General features: G+C 40.1%; 1 protein-coding gene across 1 annotated transcript in view; it reads left to right on the top strand.

Annotated features, from left to right (window-relative positions):
- The window catches only part of PTPLB (protein tyrosine phosphatase-like (proline instead of catalytic arginine), member b), an 89093-nt gene that overhangs the window by 64133 nt on the left and 8031 nt on the right, over positions 1–16929 (top strand). Inside the window, exon 7 of the mRNA XM_010834410.1 lies at positions 15018–15139. Within this exon, the coding sequence (XP_010832712.1) occupies positions 15018–15139 (122 nt within the window). The remainder of the gene's footprint in view (positions 1–15017; positions 15140–16929) is intronic.

The raw sequence follows: 16929 nt of genomic DNA, 5'->3' as shown, positions 1-16929 counted from the left end.
CACAGAGTTTTTATGAAGATTAAGTGACAGGACTATATGAAAACAAGGCATCAGTGTTTAGAAATATCAGGGTCTCTGGCTTTCAGTTTTTTTGCTGAGCAGCTTCTGAAACCCTAACGTATAAAGTAGTTTCACTTCAGAAGGAATGCTGCTTCTTTCAGAGATGAAGCACAGTTTTCCTTGTCTTCCTCTTGTCCTCTTCTTTTTCACTCTGTGGAAGCTAAAAGACCAGGTACAGTGATATCCTGTACTATGCTTCTGTTGCTGTTGTGTTGTGTTGTAGATTTCTTCCTCTGCTGGGTACTCCGGCTGGGTTCTCAGCGCGCTCTTGCTCTTTGCCACCTCCTGGGGTTGCCTCCCTTGTCAGCACATTTCCTGTCGCTGCACATGCTCCTCAGTGTCCCCAGTGGCCATCCATGAACTCGACCTTTCAGTGGGGGAGGCAGGGCACCTTCTCATCCCCATCGTTCAGATGGCAAGCTGAGAGGCTGTGTCTCTAGGGCACGTTGTGCCATGCCACTGTCTTCTTCTCAGGGACCTTTTTCCAGCGATGTTTCAGCTCTGCCAACGAAAGACATTGGGATACATTCAGTATCTTTTGGCCCCCTGAGTGCTGAGTGTCTAAAGTTCTCCACCCTACTCTATCTATTCCCTTACTTTCTATTTTAAATATTTCTGTAGGTGGATTTGCATCACCTTCACTTTTAAAATTAGCACTTCTCCTAAAGGTAGAAAAACTTCATCATCTGATAGCTAATCAGACGCTGTCAGACTTTAGACAACTCCAAGACAGATGTAGCAGTAATTTAATGCCACTTCTGCATCTGTTAATAATGGACACATAAAGAAAATGTTACTTTTCTCCTTGCTAGATGGTTCACTCTAACATTGTGTATATTTAGCTTAGGTGATTTGAGCAAAATCAGGTTGTCTATTTTTCTCTGAGTGTTTTTCTGTCCCTTTCCAACGTTTTCTTGAACTGTGTATAAAAATTTTATTTTGAAATATTGAAAAATATTTAGATCCTTTTGGGTTCTGTGTCAGTTCACTTCTGACATCTCATGTTGCACCTTTCTCCCATTGCCTTGGTTCTTTTGTAGCCCTTGGAAAACTCCAGTGGAACTCCTTTGTTCAAAGTGTATTATACTTTTTTCTTTGATGATTAAGTCAGTTTTGTTTAAAACATCTTAAACCATGCAAGCCAGTATTACCACTACACCCTACAAGAACATAGCCCCATTTTTCCATTAAGAATTGAATGGGTTCCAGGCTCAACAAAATCAGGAAATCAGTTTCATTTGTGTTTAATGTTAATCTTTTTCTCTTCTAGCCACTCCTCTTCACCCTTCTCCGTTGGTGACCCTGCCCTACAAACACCCTCACACTTGAAGTTTCTCAGGACTTTCTTTTGCTCTCTTACCCCAAGGGCTGTCTCTGACATCCTTCGTTCCCGTTTCTCAATTCTGGCATGAGGGGGAGCAGTTACATCAGACAAATTCCCTGCAAGACTGCATAGTTATCTTCATTTGGGAGGGTGTCACGCAGGGCAGGAAGGGCTAGGGCCTGACCTGTCAGCTCAAAGGAAAGTGTCCCACTGTCAGGAGGTTCTTCTGGGACCCAAAGCCAGACCTGCCTGCCTGCCTAGTCCAGACTGCCCAGCACGTGCCCGAGCCCTTCAGGCTGAGCAGTGTTGGCCTCTTCCTTTCCTTCTGCTCCAGAACTTCCAGATTTTTTGTGTCCCCAAGATTCAGTTAGTCTTTTTAAATATTATGCTAATACCCTTCTATCCCCATTTGACTCACGTTCTGGATGTGTCAGTGGTGTCTCCTACTTTCCTCCTATTTTTGATAATGAAGTTTTTAACAAAGAAACTTGTTGGTGGAATTCATCCTCTTCGGGCATAAGATGTTTTCAAACTATTGGGTAGTATCTTAACATATGTAATTGCTGCCACTTACAAACAGTAGGAAGCCTATTTAGAGCCAAATCTGGATAGGTGAAGTCCTGAGATTCACAAAGATTTTTGACTCTTGGCACGGGAAACTCTCATGGAAAAGAAATAAGAGTGGAAAAAGAAAAAAAAGTGTTACCTTTTGTTTCCCAAAGAAACAAGTGAGATGATATTGACACTGAGATTTCCCATGAGAGCCTCAGTGGTTTCACCTTGGTTGTCTGTTCAGCTTAAGTTGAAGAATGGCTCAGGGAAGTAAGCCTGTTGTTTGAGCTCTGCTGTCAACTTGCACTGTCAGTGGAGAGTTACCAATAAGTCAATTCTGACACGAAAACCAGTTTTCATCCATGATTTGAGAGTAAAGTGAATTCAGATGTTTATTTCAAGCCAAAAAGGGTAATTTTTTGCTTCTGTATAGTGATAGAAGCATGTTGGTTACAAACATTTTTCTTTTGAATATTTCTTCTATCCTAGGACTGTCCATAGGAATTTTTAGCAATGAAAAAAATGTTCTGTGCCTATGCTGTTCAACATAGTAGCTCCTAGTTGTATGTGTGCACATATTGAACCCTTGAAATAACCCTGAGTGACTAAGGAACTGAATTTAATGTAATTTAATTTCAAACAGCCACATGTGACTGGAGCTTACTGCATGGGACAGTATAGCTGTAGTTGTTCAGGGTAATATTATTGGGTTGGCCAGAAAGTTCATTCGAAGTTTTCTGTAACATCTTATGGAAAATCTCAAACTTTTTGGCCAACACAATATTTACCATTTTCTTTATTTCAGTCAATTAGGTTTTCATATATTTTATCTCATGTACAAGATTGTATGATTTAAAAGAAAAAAAACAAGTAGCCACAGGAAATTTATATGACATACTTGGTATGCTATGTTCTTTAAATCCAGGAATTCTTTTAGTACTCTAAATTAAACTCTTTTTTCTTTTTTTTTTTTTTACTGTTGTTCAAGGCTAGATTAAACTCTTATAAAAATCCTGATTGCAGGTGTGGGAAACTGTATGGTATTCTCATCTGTTGCAAAGATAGCAGTTCATTAACTGGTGAGGTAGGAGGCCATACAGACTCCACCTTGCAGAGACCTGGAGTTGGGCCTTTGCAGTGGAGTCACCATGATACCATGTCCCACGTCTGGCTTTGCTGAAAACCATTTCACAGACCTTGCCTCTTCTGTTTGACTTCAAGGATACCTTAGAAATATAGTCAACATTATTATCCCTATGAGCTCAAAGATTCTCACCTCACACTGTAAAAGATGATTGGCATGCATCGTGAGCATTGCTAAAATATATCAGCAGAGTCAAGGAAAGTTAAAAATTATTAGCAATAAACGGCTTTTAAATAGGTGTGCTCCACGGTACAATAAGTGGAATTTTTAAAGCATTGATTAATATTCATTTGAAAACTTTTAATATGTAGGAGGAGGAACTGTCTCATAAATTATCTGCTCCTTTGCCAAAGTGGTCCTTTGTATACTGTTGCTTTTTTAATATAACTATATTTTCAGCATGAATGTGAAATATCAGATCATTTAAAAATACATAAATTGACAAGAATACCAGTGCATTCAGTCTCTTGGCAGTTGACGTGCACAGTGAATGCAGCAGGTAACTGGTCTCGGTGGGAACCTTGAAGACAACAGGGGAACCTGAAGAAATCCCCATTCCCCTGCTCCCATGAAGTATCTATGAAGTATATTTCCATGGCTTCCAGGAGGAGGACTCAATAACCTTTTTTACCTACCCATGTCAAGAAGCCCTGTATAGTCAGGAAGCTCTCATTAAAAGCTGTGATGCATTACAGATAAAATTAAGCATATTACTAAGTCGTCTGCATTTTCCAGAGAATGGAGCCCTTTCAAGTCTGAAGTGAAACCCTGGTGCACTTCGGGAATTTGTAAGACGTGACTTAATAGCCACATGTGGATGTGTGTGGAAGCATGCTGAGGATATGCCTGCATTTGAAAGGGAGGGAGGAGACTAATTATTAGGCTTGATGCATTAAAGACTTTTAACTTATCTTTTCTTTACATTGCCGCCATAAACATTTGTTTTTAACAGGATGAGTTTTGGTATCTTCTCCCCTTTACTGTATTTTGCTCTGGCAAAAATATTACCCACAATAGCTGAAAACCTGAGAACTATGCCTCTCTTTTGCCTTTTGCATTGGTGCTGTCTTGTTAAGCCAAGTTTAAGGAATCTTTCGTTGAGGTCAGTGTTTCAAAGCAGTACATGTTGAGAGCCTCAAGTGTAAACACTAATCAAATTAACCAAGTTTTTAATATACTAAATACTTTTTTTGATTTTAGAGTTTTTCAAATAGTCATGTTACATTTATGTAGCACCTTGCCATCAGTAGCAGAGCTTATCAACTGGTATCAGATGTCTGTCCCCCAGGTGGGTGTTAAAAGAAATTTCAAGAAGAATAGGATGACTAGAACGTCTACATCATCTCAGAACAAAGGTGGTGCTCACCTCAGCTAGTAATTGGCAAATTGATCTAGTCTTATGCAGTCACTTTTTTTTTTTTTTAAAGAAAAAAGCAGAAATACAGATTTTTTTAATGTGAAATCTCTCAACTTAAAAAACTGGCTCAAATATTTTTTAAAGCACTGTACAAACTCAAACAAAACATTTGTGATCCAGGATTATGGGCATTGTTTTAATATTTATGTTCCAAGAGATGATATCAAAGCCTTTGTTTTTATTTTCTGTCTTACATTTTTGCAATTATTAAACCATCATAGAACAAAAGAACCATGACATTTCACAGTGTATATTGCTCGTTTCATGTTCTTTTGACCACATCAGTTACACTTCTGACAGTGATCCATCTTGTCCCCTCTAGAGTGTTGAGTAGGCACACTGGGATGATGCATTTAGAGGTCTGGGGGCAGACTGTGGGGTGACTGCACCAGCTCTCCCCATGAGACCACAGTAACCTTCTACTGGGCATATTGATCTCAGGCTCTCTTGGCAATAAAGGACTATTGCTTCATAGAATACTTAGGCTGTATTGGATATATATGGCTAAGGTGGAACTAATTAATGACTGTTTTCTGATGCAGTCCTTATACTTGAGTTTGGTCGAAGGTAATAATAGTTGCATGAAAACTGTTAATAACATGCTCTTTGGAGCTGAGAGAATCAAACTGAACTTAGGAAGAACATTGGGAAAGGCTAGCAGCTGGTGAGATCCTTAGACATCCCAGATTTGGTACAGGCTAATGCTTTAACACTTAACAGAAAACACAATGACAAAATATTATTTTGGTAATTAAGCCTAAGAGGCAGCCACCAGCCTGTACTGGATCCCAGCAGTGACTAGCATAGATAGTAGAAACTTAATAAATGTTTGTTGAATTGAATTTTTCTTTCATGGAATAAAAATAATAACTGCTATTTATGAATGGCTAGCACTTTACTCGGAGAAGGCGATGGCACCCCACTCCAGTACTTTTGCCTGGAAAATCTCATGGGCGGAGGAGCCTGGTAGGCTGCAGTCCATGGGGTCGCTAAGAGTCGGACACGACTGAGCGACTTCACTTTCACTTTTCACTTTCATGCATTGGAGAAGGAAATGGCAACCCACTCCAGTGGTCTTGCCTGGAGAATCCCAGGGGCCGGTGGAGCCTGATGGGCTGCTGTCTCGGGTCGCACAGAGTCGGACACGACTGAAGCGACTTAGCAGCAGCAGCAGCAGCACTTTACTGAGTCCTTGATAGGTTTTTCTAACCTCATGTGAACCCGTGCAAGGGCAAATATGTTACCTCAGTTTCCATATGAGGATGTTGAAGCTGGGAAAGGATAAGGACATGCAGCCTGGAAGCCTGGAGGTCTGTTTGGTTCCAGAGTTGCAGTGATTGAAGAAGAGGCTAGTTGTAGGAAATTGCCATTCTTTCTTCATATTTCCCGGGAAATGGGCTGAGCAGATAGTAGCATCAAAGTTGGACTAATGGGAACATTTTAGCTTTCAGACCTGCATGTCTGATTTTGTCATAAATGCAGAAATGACTGTGCGTTGCCTATTTACTGCATGCTTATACATTTTTCTCATTGCATGTTCAGAAAAGTTAATTTCATGACCAAGACTTGTTTTGGTAAGCCAAAACATTTAACTAGGCCATCATCCATATTAAAGAGTAGTTCTTAGTTATTGTGTTGTAATGGAAATAATTTTTAATCAGTCCCCCTTGTCATTGTTGGTTAAGAAAAATCTATATAGTTGCATATTTTTCTCTCCTTTAAAAGGGAAGTATATTAATATAACTCACATTTTCCATATAAAAGGAGTATTATTTTCTGGTTTGTTTACTGTGTATCCTATCATAAGTTTTTATTTTATTTTTTAATTGAAGGATAATTGCTTTACAGAATTTTGTGGTTTTCTGTCATACATCAGCAAGAATGAGCTATAGGTACACTCTTGTTCCCTCCCTTCCGATTCTCCCTCCCCATCCCACCCTTCCAGATTGTCGTAGAGCTCCTGTTTGAGTTCCGAGTCATACAGCAAATTCCCACTGGCTATCTATTTTACATATAGTATTGTAAATTTCCATGTTACTCTCTCCATACATCTCACCCTCTGCCTCATCCCTTCCCCCTAAACATTAAATCATGGATACTTTACATATGCAGTTGCCATGTGAAAAGACCAACACTTATCCAGACATCTTTTTTTTTTTAACCACCACACGTCAGTATTTATTACATTTCAATTTCTTATCAAGGAGGACATTCCTTTTAAGTAGATAACTAGATGAGTTACATTTTTATTCCAAAAAAATAAAGTTATGGAAAGGACCAGGATTGTCGTCAGAACCGTCCTGTGCCCCAACCCAAACCTTCTGCTGACGTCACTCTCAAGGCAGTAGCCCTGTGACCTCACTCTCCCAGGTACCCAGCCCTCCTCACCCAAGGCTATTCCAGCCAAGGGAGAGAACGTGCAGGCCAGGCTGCAGACAGGTCAGCAAATACTTATTCAATGCCTTGTCTGCTCTGGTATCGTGCTCAGCACTAGGATGCATGGAAAAGAGAAATCACAGGTGCTGCCTTCACAGGGCTTGCTCAGGAGCAGAGTCAAGCAGTGCCTTAGAGTAGGGTAACTGACAAGGCAGGAAAGACAGGCTGCTGGCACCACGTGTCACACTCCAGCTGCCCAGCTGAGGGGTACACCAGCCTGGTCCAGCTCCTAAGGAGCTGTTCTAGTCTCCCAGGCCCACTTGTTCCTCCTCATTGGGTGGTCCTGGAGGTACAATGTGTTAATATGTATAAAGCATTTAGAACAGTGCCTGGCACTTAGTAGGTGCTCAGTAAATGTTAGTTACATATTAGCTATAATGTAACCTTGTCTTTTCCCAAACTTTCAGTGACAATTTTTATATAACTGTACTGAATTCCTTTCTGTGTCCTGAAGCAGAGATATAATTGACTTTTAAAACAGATATAATTGACTGTTCACATAGGAATGAATTCTTTATACTTATTAAAATAGTTTCACAGTTAGCTGGTGAAGATTTATACATAATTACTTTTACCATACTTAAGGGATAATTAGCCCTGCTAATGGGAGTTATCATTATCTTAATCATCATTATTATCCTAATCTAAGGCATTTATTGAAAATCTCATTTTGCCTTATAAGTAAGCTAACCCCTTCTTCAAAGGGAGTTTTTGGACCTGCCCTTGGGGTACTTAAAGTATAAGACAGCAGTAATTCGGATGCCAGTTCAGCCTCAGCATTAAATCTATTGTTCTGTCTCAAGTGTGCTTTTATTGACAGTTTTTGTTATAAATGTTTTTACATATTCTTTTATGGTTATGTAGCCCGCCTCTTCCAGCAGATTCAGATTCTTCACATCAAAGGCAATTTATAGAAACCAGGTGATATTGTTTGCTTCTAATTATGTCCCCAAAGTGGTTGCTTACTACTCAGGTGATATTTTAAAATAATTTATTTGAAAATCATTTCAGGTATACAGAAACTTTAAATTAGAACAGTACAAAAGACTCCCATGTTTCCTTCATTCAGATTCTCCAACTATTGACATTTTACTACATTTGTTCCATCACCTACTCCTCTGTATTTGCATATCGTTTTTTCCCTGAACCTTGAGAGCAAGCTGTACATGATGTCCTGTCCCCCCTAAATACTCAAGTGCATGTTTCAGACACTCTCCTACATCACCTGCATACAACCCTCCAGTACAGAAGCCAAAACTGATAAAATACTACCATCCCCCCACAGACTTCACTCAGGTTTCACTAACAGTCTAAACAGTGTCCTTTTTTTTCCCTTTGTGAATGGCAAGTTTGGCCTTGGAGTACTGGAAGTAGAGGAAAACAATAGAATGGGAAACATCAGAGATCTCTTCAAGAAAACTGGAGAGATCAAGGAAACATTTCATATAAGAATTGGCACAATAAAGGACAGAAATGGTACGGACCTAATAGAAACAGAAGAGGTGGCAAGAATACGCAGAAGAACTATACAAAAAAGGTCTTAATGACCCAGACAACCACGATGGTATGGTCACTCACCTAGAGCCGGACTTCCTGGAGTGTAAAGTCAAGTAGGCCTTAGGAAGCATTACTACGAACAAAGCTAGTGGGCATGATGGAATTCCAGCTGAGCTATTTCAGATCCTAAAAGATGATGCTGTTAAAGTGCTATACTCAATATGTCATCAAACTTGGAAAACTCAGCAGTGGCCACAGGACTGGGAACAATCAGTTTTCATTCCAGTCCCAAAGAAGGGCAATGCCAAAGAATGTTCACACTGCCATATAATTGCCCTCATGTCACATGCTAGCAAGGTTATGCTCAAAATCCTTCAAGCTAGGCTTTAGTAGTACGTGAATTGAGAACTTCCAGATGTACAAGCTAGTTTTCCAAGAGGCAGCAGAACCAGAGGTCATGTTGCCAACATTAACTGGATCATGGAGAAAGCAAGGGAATTCCAGAAAAACATCTGCTTCATTGACTATGCTAAAGCCTTTGACTGTGTGGATCACAGCAAACTATGGAAAAATTTTAAAGAGATGGGAATACCAGACCACCTTACCTGTCTTCTGAGAAATCTGTATATGGGTCAAGAAGCAACAGAAACTTAAGTGGAATGACTGACTGGTTCAAAATTGGGAAAGGAATATGTCAGGGCTATATATTGTCACCCTGTTTGTTCAACTTGTATGCAGAGTACATCATGCGAAATACCAGGCTGAATGAATCACAAGCTGAAATCAAGATTGCTGGGAGAAATATCAACAACCTTAGATATGCAGATGATACCACTCTAATGGCAGAAAGTAAAGAGGAACTAAAGAGCCTCTTGATGAGGGTGAAAGAGTAGAGTGAAAAACCTGGCTTAAAACTCAGCATTAAAAAAACTAAGGTCCCATCACTGCATGGCAAATAGAAGGAGAAATTGGAAGCAGTGACACATATTATTTTCTTGGGCTCCAAAGTCAGAGGACAGTGACTGCAGACATGAAATTAAAAGACACTTACTCCTTGGAAGAAATGCTATGACAAACCTAGAATAGTGTTAAAAAGCAGAGATCTATCTCACTTTGCGGACAAAGGTCTATATAGTCAAAGCTATGGTTTTTCCAGTAGTCATGTACAGATGCGAGAGCTGGACCATAAAGAAGGCTGAGCACTGAAGAATTAATGCTTTCAGATTGTGGTGCTGGAGAAGACTCTTGAGAGTCCCTTGGACTGCAAGTAGATCAAGCCAGTCAATCTTAAAGGAAATCAACCCTGAAAATTCACTGGAAGGACTGATGCTGAAGCTCCAATACTTTGGCCACATGATGTGAAGAGGCCAGCTCATTGGAATAGACCCTGATGCTGGGAAAGATGAAAGGCAGAAGGAGAAGAAGACAGAGGATGAGATGATTAGATATAATCATGGACTCAATGGGCGTAAATTTGAGCAAACTCCAGGAGATAGTGGAGGACAGAGGAGCCTGGTGTGTTACAGTCCACAGGGTCAGAGCTGGGCACAACATAGCAACTGAACAGCAACAACATATACATATATGTATACTCATACACATGTACATCTAAAAGTATATCATTGTGTGTATAAATGTGTGTAAATATATATTCAATGTATAGTTTATATATGTATATAAGTGTATAAATCTGTGTTATAAAATCATGGGCTCATACCAGTTCCTCCAATTACAATCCAACACCATGGTATTCTTTCTAGAGTTCTCCCTTCCATGTTTGTAAATACCTGTTCCAATGGCAAGAAGTCCCATTTTTTGAACTATATTGTTTTATTTACTCGGTTTATTTATTTACAACATGTAGCTGATCTTCCATCCACACTAGCCATGTCTTCAGCCTGCCAGCTCTGTGTCTCTCCCTCACCTCCTCATCCTCAACTGCAAGAGGGATATTCTCCCCACAGCAGCAGGGGTGTGTGTGTGTGAACCCCAGGAAGACGAGTCAGAACTGTTCAGAGTTTGGGGGCACAGGCTGGGTTCAACATGTGTAAACCTCATTTTTCCCATCTGTAAAATGGGAATTCGAAGAGGTAATATATGTTCAAAAGTGCTTGGCATATAGTATGAATTCAGTTATACTGTTATTCAATTATACTGTTATGTAGAATTATTTTTACTGCGGTTGTCATCATAATTATTAAAAAGATTATTTCCCCCAAAGTTAAAAATGAGCAAAAGATATTTCTCAAAAGAAGATACACAGATGACTGATAAGTACATGAAAAAATGCATACCAACACTACAGTGAGATGCCACTTTGTACTCATTAGGATGGTTACTGTCAGGAAAGAAAAAGGAAAATAGCAAAATGGTGGTAAACAAGTGAAGAAATTGGAACCTTTTTGCACTGTTGGTAAGAATGTAAAATGATGTGGCCAATGTGGAAAACAGTTTGGCAGTTCTTCAAAAAGCTAAACATAGTATTATATGACCTAACAATTCCACTTCTAGGCATACCCAACAGAATTGAAAAAACAGGTGCTCAAATAGATATTTGTACACTCATGTACATAGCAGCAGCCAGAAGGTGGAAGCAATGCAAATGTCCATCAGTAATTGAATCATTAAACAAAGTGTGGTATTTACATACAGTATAATATTCAACCTTTAAAAGGAGGGAAATTCTGATACATGGCTTCAACAGGGATGAACCTTGAAAACATTATGCTCAATGAAACAAGCCAGATGCAGAAGGAAACATAATATCATTCCATTTAATTGAGGCACCTGGAATGAACAAGGAAAAGGGTCCTCACAAGGAAGCAAGCATGGTGGCACCCTGCTCTTGGAATTCTAAAACTGTGAGAAAAGACGTTTCTACTGTTTGAGCCACCCAGACTATGGTGTTTTTTTATGGCAGCCAGAGGAGAAAGATAAACATACTCTTCACAGTTCTGCCAAGAATGGACTCTAGTCTTCATCTCCTAGAGTTTACCAGAATCTCTTCTCTTCACAAATGAAAGGGGTATCAAGAAGAGAGAAGTCTTACCAGCAAGCTTGATCAGGGGATTTCTTTGAAATAACCAGAGTGGTGAGCAGTAGGTTCCAAAAGGCTAAGAAGAATAGGGTTTCTTCATAGAGATTTGCTTGTGTGGCACCATCTGTTTTTCTTTGAATGTAATAAAAATGACAGCTTTTCATGTACTGATACTCCCTGAGCCTTTTAAAGTCCAACATATGATGCTGTTTGTGTATAAAGGTTTTTCTCTTGTGCCCATTTGTTTCTCAAGCTTGAATTTCTGTGTAAACTCCCTTGGCTAAATTACACAAGCCACCCACTCCCCATGCCTCCTCTCTCACTGTAGAGCAGGGGGCTGAAACCTGCCGTCTGCAGTATGGAGGGTCCAACACACAGCTCACTGCCCCAAGCAAAGGAAGATTTCCTGGCTGACCTGCTTGCCCCATGCCCACATCCTCATTTGTGCTGTGAGTGAGGGCATGCAGCTTTGAAACATGGCTTCAAAACATTTTTGGTCAACCTAGCCCAAACTGCTCATTGGTCTCTTTAACTCATTAACTCATTTTAACTCATTCCATTCTACCCCTATTTTGTGTTACTGGATCAGTTCAGTTCAGTTCAGTTCATAGTTATCTGCAAATTAGACAAGCTTGATCTCTGACTTTATATGAGCTCCTTCTTAATAACATGTTGTACTTCCTGTAGATCTGAAGATATCATTTGTGCAAAACGGTCATTTTCCCTATCCTTAGGCTTTTAACGGAGAAGGCAATGGCAACCCACTCCAGTACTCTTGCCTGGAAAATCCCGTGGATGGAGGAGCCTGGTAGGCTTCAGTCCATGGGGTCGCTGAGTCGGACATGACTGAGCGACTTCACTTTCACTTTTCACTTTCATGCATTGGAGAAGGAAATGGCAACCCACTCCAGTATTCTTGCCTGGAGAATCCCAGGGACAGCGGAGCCTGGTAGGCTGCTGTCTACGGGGTCTCACAGAGTCGGACACAACTGACGTGACTTAGCAGCAGCAGGCTTTTTAAAATGATGACATGGTCTTCACAGCTGGATTCTGGGAACAGACTGTTTTCACATTCCTCCTGAGTCTGAGTTTGTCGCAGTCCTTTTGGTCTAACTGAAGGTGTGTGTGAATCAAATACCTTCTAGACTGGACCAGAGCAGAAGGCTGGGGGGCTTGCTTGTCTGCTTCTCCCTATTTAAAAGCCTCCAAGACTACACAGAAACTAGTATCAGGTATCAGAGCGCAGGCAGCTGATTAGGATTGAATTGTTTTGCTCCACAGATATCTGTTGAGCTCCTACTTGTGAAAAGCACAAAGTGCTTTTGGGAATCAAAAAATGAATAAAACACGCTTCCCGTTTCAAGACTATTACAATGCACAATTTTAGAGAAGAACTTCTATTATAGCCTAAAGATCTTTGAGGAAGGCTTTCAGCCCATAGCTGTAAAAGTATATCTCCTTAAGATGAGGATTACAAAGTATATCAAAAAAAAGCAAAGTGTGCTTTGAAATTATATTTTGGTATAGATGGGTTTTAAGCAAGGATTTGCGGACAGACTGAAAAATGAAACATGAAAGCTTTAAAGGGGTTTAGCTTTTGCTTTACTTTGGCTAATATAAGAGCACCAGGAAAACAAAAAGTATTCTCGCTCTTGACAGTATGAAATTCTTACTATTTTAGAGAATAGTGACTGTGGATTTATGAAGTTCTTTGTCAGAGCAATTTAGCTAATCGGTATGTAAATGACTGCTTATTTCATTGTGTAGGCAGATGGTTCCATGTTCACTTTCTGAGGAAGAGCAGAAGTGCTCAGTAACACTCCAAATGCAGAGAAGCAGAAGTTAAGGTCGCAGCGCCGTGCTTGTGTTACATTAGATGTTAGGGGTAAGACGGAGGAGACTTGTAAATGGTGTTTGTTTGGTTTGCTCAGTGGAATTTCTTATTCACATACAACTCTCTAACTGCCCTTTTTGGATGTAAGAAAATATAAGTGAATTGAGGTGCAAGGTTGTTTCTTATTCTTACTATTGGTTTTCAAGCGTAAAGGATCATCATAAACTTAGCTGGAGTGGGAAGGCTGGGTGTGCTGAAAGTTAATACCACAGTAATAAATGTTCTTGCAAGATTTGCAGTCTGAGGCATATCGTGAGAACATCCCCTAAAATGAAAATACCTAAGAAGTCAGTGAGAGACTTTATTTTGGGGGGCTCCAAAATCAATGCAGATGGTGACTGCAGCCATGAAATTAAAAGACGCTTGCTCCTTGGAAGAAAAGCTATGACCAACCTAGACAGAGACATTACTTTGCTGAAAAAGGTCCATCTAGTCAAAGCTATGGTTTTTCCAGTAGTGATGTATGGATGTGAGAGTTGGACTATAAAGAAAGCTGAGAACCAAAGAATTGATGCTTTTGAGTTGGTGCTGGAGAAGACTTGAGAGTCCTTGGACTGCAAGGAGATCAAACCAGTCAATCCTAAAGAAAATCAGTCCTGAATATTCATTGGAGGGACTGATGCTGAAGCTGAAACTCCAGTACTTTGGCCACCTGATCTGAAGAACTGACTCATTGAAAAAGACCCTGATACTAGGAAAGATTGAAGGCTTGAGGAGAAGGGGGCAACAGAGGATGAGATGGTTGGATGGCATCACCGACTCAATGGCCATGAGTTTGAGTAAGCTCCAGGAGTTGGTGATGGACAAGGAAGCCTGGCATGCTGCAGTCCATGGGGTCGCAAAGAGTCAGACACAACTAAGTGACTGAACTGACTGACTAAGGAGCCTTATTAGAAGTATATTGGTTTTTCAGCATGAAAACAACTTCAGAGGAGGCTGAGAATTCCAAAATTCTTCTGGCTTTAGCCACCTCCTGTGATCAGCATGGAAGCCTCTGTAATCCCTGAGTTAAACCAGGCTCATCTGGGATCAGAAGTCACCAGTGGGAGAGAATAAATGGACTTGCCTCATAGACGATCTCCAGCTTTTCTGACATGAATTCATCCTGCTCAGGGAATTAGCTTCATCCTCAGTTGTGTTTTTATCATTATGTTGCCCTTCTCTGAAATTTCGGTGGATTCCAAATTGTCATGGAAATCAAATTAAAATTCTTATTAATGGATCCCAAGCTTTTCACCAGTTTACCCTTCTACTGTCTTGCCTAAGTGTTCTTGGCTCCCACAACACCGGTTCACATTCTCCACATCATGTCAGCAAGCAAACACGCAGAACTCCCTCATCGTGTTTGTTTCTCCCTGTGGGCTCCAGCTCAGGTAATCCCCCCTCCCTGTATCTCTTACTCATCAGTAAGCCGAGTTTCTTCTCACTTGCCCCTCGTCCCTTGGCTCTGCAGTTGTTGTCATAGACATGTCTGTATTCTTTATGTGGCAAGCTCTTCCTGTGCTGTGGGCCCTGAGGTTACAGACAAGGAGCTGTATTGACTTCAACCCCACCAGCTCAACAAGGGGGAAAGGACTCCGCTCTCCACATTGTGAGTGCTTCTTTGTTAAAATGTTTTGTGTGTTTGCTTTTTCATTTGTCTTCCTTTTCCTACAGGTCCAGAGTGAAGACAGTGTCCTCCTGTTTGTTATTGCCTGGACCATCACAGAAATTATCCGTTACTCCTTTTATACATTCAGTCTGTTAAACCATCTGCCTTACCTCATCAAATGGGCCAGGTAAAGAAGTACAGGAATGAACACTAACTTTTGAAGTGCTGCACTTTTTCTTTATTGCCTAAATACTGTTTTTTATTTCTAAAACTTGTGTGAGGTAGGGGTTGGATAAAATTCTGCTCTGTGGATTTCATCAGGGCAAGTGACTATATAACTGTGATTTATAAAAACACTTTTAAATTTTTCATCTCTACTTAAGTGATTTATTTGGGATCAATTCTCTCAGTTAAATTATTCAATAGAGATTTGATAGAGCGTCTCTTTTTTGTCCATAGAAAACTGTACCGATGAGCTTCTGCCATTATGATGGTTTTTTGGGACCAAGTCCAATTCCTGTCTCAGTTTTTCCAACACAATAATTCTTAAATTACTCTTTAATTAATAACAAGTGTTACAGGGCACTTTTAGCATATTATCAGTTTAGTTTGCTTTGATTATTTTTAACAATAGTATTTGTTATGAATTTGGTGAATTTCTGATCATTCATCTGATTATCTGAACTAACCTGTGACACAGTTGTGAGCAACTTTCTGAGTTAGAAATGACTACAGGAATGAGTGACAAAGCCAAAGGATCAAAATTGTCCTTGGGGCCAAAGTGCCTCATTTCTTAAAAGGAAAACGGTGGTTCCTAGACAATTTGTGAGTTTAATGATTAAACAGAGACATAAACCAAATGTTTCCAAAGCATGGGAACGTCTTTTTCTTTGCTTTTTTTTTCACCCCCCCTCCCCCACCCAGTAAACATTTGTATTAGGAAAAGGAGAATGGGAAAAGTATAGTGGTTTCTAACCAAGTTGGGCAGCAAAGCTGATAGGAAAATAGAAAGCTGTCCATCCTAGTTATAGGGCAAGTTTATTGACCAAACCCTGCTTTTAGTGTTAGAGAAAGATTCCCTCTGTGGCCCCTGCAAGAGTCGTGCTCTTCCACCCTCCTAAGGATGGCTGAAGGTGACAGCGTCAGCCTGTTTCCTGTATGTGGAGGTTTAGAGTCCAGTATTTACTGTCAGCCACAAACAGCCAAAGGCTTTTTAAACATGAGCTGATGATTTATTTAGCAATACTTACACCTCAGAATGGCTTCCAGTTAGTTCCATAGGGTGAGCCTCTCCAAAATTCTTTTTAAAGCATGAGAAACTCCTTTTTAAAGTGAAGAAAATTGTGTAGAGTCACCCATGTGATAGTAATTGGGTTTTTTTTTGGGGGGGGAGAGGGACTGGAAAATTACATAATGACCAAAGCTATCATAAAATTTTTAATATTTTTTAAACTTAGCATGTATTTTATTTTTCACAATAGCATGTACAGGCTTTTGAAAACTTTGCAGAATATACACATTGGATATGCTGCTTTTTTCAGTCCAGAGACCAGAATTGGTGTGCATTGTAGGGATTCTTGGACACCTTGTTTCAACACCTTCCCCCCGAAACCCACACCCACCTATGAGGCAGGACCCTTCAGTATGAACCATGACTCCATGCCCCTACTTTACCAGTATTTGACATCATCTCAGTTATTTTAGGGGGTTGTTTTGAAGAGTTGTTTATTTAGTCAGGCCAGATTTTGAGGCTGACCAAATACATTTTATTTTAGAACATTCAGAAACATACCTGCTTTGGCCCTTTTCAAAAACTGGCTTGTAAAACCTGAATTTAAGCAGTGGGTAAACAGCAAAGTGTATAAACAGTAGCGTTCTACAAGACCAGTACTGATTACTTACAATCAGTACTGGTTGTGGGGGTGGGAGGGTGCATCTTTCTACTGAAGCTGGCTTCAAACCTCAGTAATGAATATT

Source organism: Bison bison, unplaced genomic scaffold (genome assembly GCF_000754665.1).
Source record: "Bison bison bison isolate TAMUID 2011002044 unplaced genomic scaffold, Bison_UMD1.0 scf7180017864032, whole genome shotgun sequence".
Lineage (NCBI taxonomy): Eukaryota > Metazoa > Chordata > Mammalia > Artiodactyla > Bovidae > Bison > Bison bison.
Note: the sequence above shows the minus strand (reverse complement) of the source record. Positions and strands in the feature narration are given on the sequence as shown.